Source organism: Lygodium microphyllum, chromosome 5, assembly GCF_053477565.2.
Source record: "Lygodium microphyllum isolate KBCC chromosome 5, Lygodium_microphyllum_v1.1.10, whole genome shotgun sequence".
Classification (NCBI taxonomy): Eukaryota; Viridiplantae; Streptophyta; class Polypodiopsida; order Schizaeales; family Lygodiaceae; genus Lygodium; species Lygodium microphyllum.
Window position 1 is genome coordinate 94,400,766 of NC_141139.1, and position 1,854 is coordinate 94,402,619.

A 1,854-nucleotide genomic window follows, 5' to 3' on the forward strand; every position below is an offset into this window, starting at 1 on the left:
TTGATATCAAATATCTCTTATATTTCATTGAAACTTTAGATTTGCATATTGTAGCTCAATGCTACTTCAATCCCATTGAAAATATAGATACAAGTGTTGTGACTATTCTTCATTGAATGGGAATTTTATAATCACAAAAGCAATCATTTTCATGGGAATTACTATATAAAATAGCATCAAGTTCAAACTTCAAATTAAAATCCATTTTAATGGATAAGATGATTGAAAATTATAAAGTTAAGCCTCTTCTACATTGTTATAATGCTCTTATTAATTTAGAAAAGAGGAAAGAGGGGATAAGTTGAAACCCTCATTCTCCACAAGATATCAAGTGACTACAAAGAAACATTGCAACAATGTGCACGCTTTTGTATCTATCCTACTTTATTGGTAATTACGATGTAATATTCGTTCTCATCAATGAGATATAATAAGACTTGCATTCATATAAGTACAAACAAGAAATGTAGCAAGGTCATGAATGTGTTTCTTCATTTTTGGGAAAGATGTCAACTACCTTCATTGCATGGGGAAGGGAGCTTCAAGTTGAGCAAGAACAGAGGTGGAGACTTGGAATGCCTTAGAGAGGATAGTCGTATCTATGTCGGAACCAAAGAGAGTTGAGGGGAGGGAAACTGTGCCAGGGTTAGCACTACTAAAGGAGGCTAAGGCATGGGATGCTTTATATGTGCTAGGGTTAACTTGAAAATGCACTAGGCCCTTTGGGAACACAAAGAGATCGCCTGCTTCTAAGGTTTGGTTATACATTTTGTTGGTGGAGTCAAGTAAACCTACCATGAGGGTGCCATCAATGACATAGAGGAGTTCAGTGGCACGTGGGTGTGTATGGGGAACATTTAGGGATGTGGGTTGAAATTCAAGAAAGGCAGCTGAGATCCCTAGTCCACTGAGTGCAGGGAAGACATCCATGAATGCTTTCACTGGCTTGAAAGTTCCAGGTGAAGCATTAGTAGGGGTCATGCGAATGCCTGTGAATGTGAAGAACGAACCATCTATGTCACTTGCATTCATGCCTGCTGGCACCATAAAGTCTTCCACAAGCTCAGGGTCACTTGCCTTTATGTGTGTTGCTAAAACCAAGAGTACAAGACTGAGGAGAGACAATGCCATGCTCCCTCTTGCCATGGTACCTAGCACATAAACCACATCAGGATTAGACGAAAGAATGTTGCAACGATGGTGAAAGGCACCAAATGGAGCCTAAATGCATGCAGAATTTGTAGTTTTGAGGGTGTGTGCATGGAATATGGACTGTGGGTGTTTTAGGAGAGGATGCAAGTGGCATACCGGTTGTGAACCAAAGGGTCACTTGGTGTGAGACAATCCGACCCGATCGAGCAAGGGTGTAAGAGATCGGATTGTCTGAGGAGTGGGTTTGATTAATCAAGGTTCCACAACATACCTATATATTATACACATGAGAGAGAGAGAGAGAGAGAGAGCCCCGCGTGATCATGCCGGCTGCCGGCCCATTCTTCCTCGTCTCCTCTCTCTTCGTTTTCATCGCTATACCTTATTATTACTGCCACTATTTTAATGCGCATACATACATTGTGATATGTTTATGCATAGTAATATACATAGTCATATACATTAATATCTAATGCGCATACATTGTGATATCTTTATCCATACATTAGATCTTTATGCATATTACTATGTTTTCTTTAAATGTATATATCACATCTACTGTTGATGCTCTCCATTTCGGCTTGCATTTGTGATAACCGCATCTGGGTTCAAAACTCAAGTGGCAAATTACGGAAATCTTGGCTAATAAATAACTTCAACCTTCAAACTAAATAAGTATTTATTTCCCTTTTAGAAGATTGA

At 39.2% G+C, this 1,854-nt stretch overlaps 1 protein-coding gene across 1 annotated transcript; it reads right to left on the minus strand.

Annotated features, from left to right (window-relative positions):
* Positions 1–398: 398 nt before the first annotated feature.
* Positions 399–1,330, minus strand: LOC148036148 (putative germin-like protein 9-2). The gene is made up of 2 exons (XM_087679091.1): positions 1,309–1,330; positions 399–1,151 (listed from the first exon to the last, which is right to left on the minus strand). The coding sequence occupies exon 2, from the start codon at positions 1,144–1,146 to the stop codon at positions 520–522; it is 627 nt and encodes a 208-aa protein (XP_087535217.1). The 5' UTR covers positions 1,147–1,151; positions 1,309–1,330; the 3' UTR covers positions 399–519.
* Positions 1,331–1,854: the final 524 nt, after the last annotated feature.

Excerpts from the sequence above, each read along its gene's own strand:
- LOC148036148 (XM_087679091.1), bottom strand. The coding sequence starts at position 1,146 with ATGGCAAGAGGGAGCATGGCATTGTCTCTCCTCAGTCTTGTACTCTTG.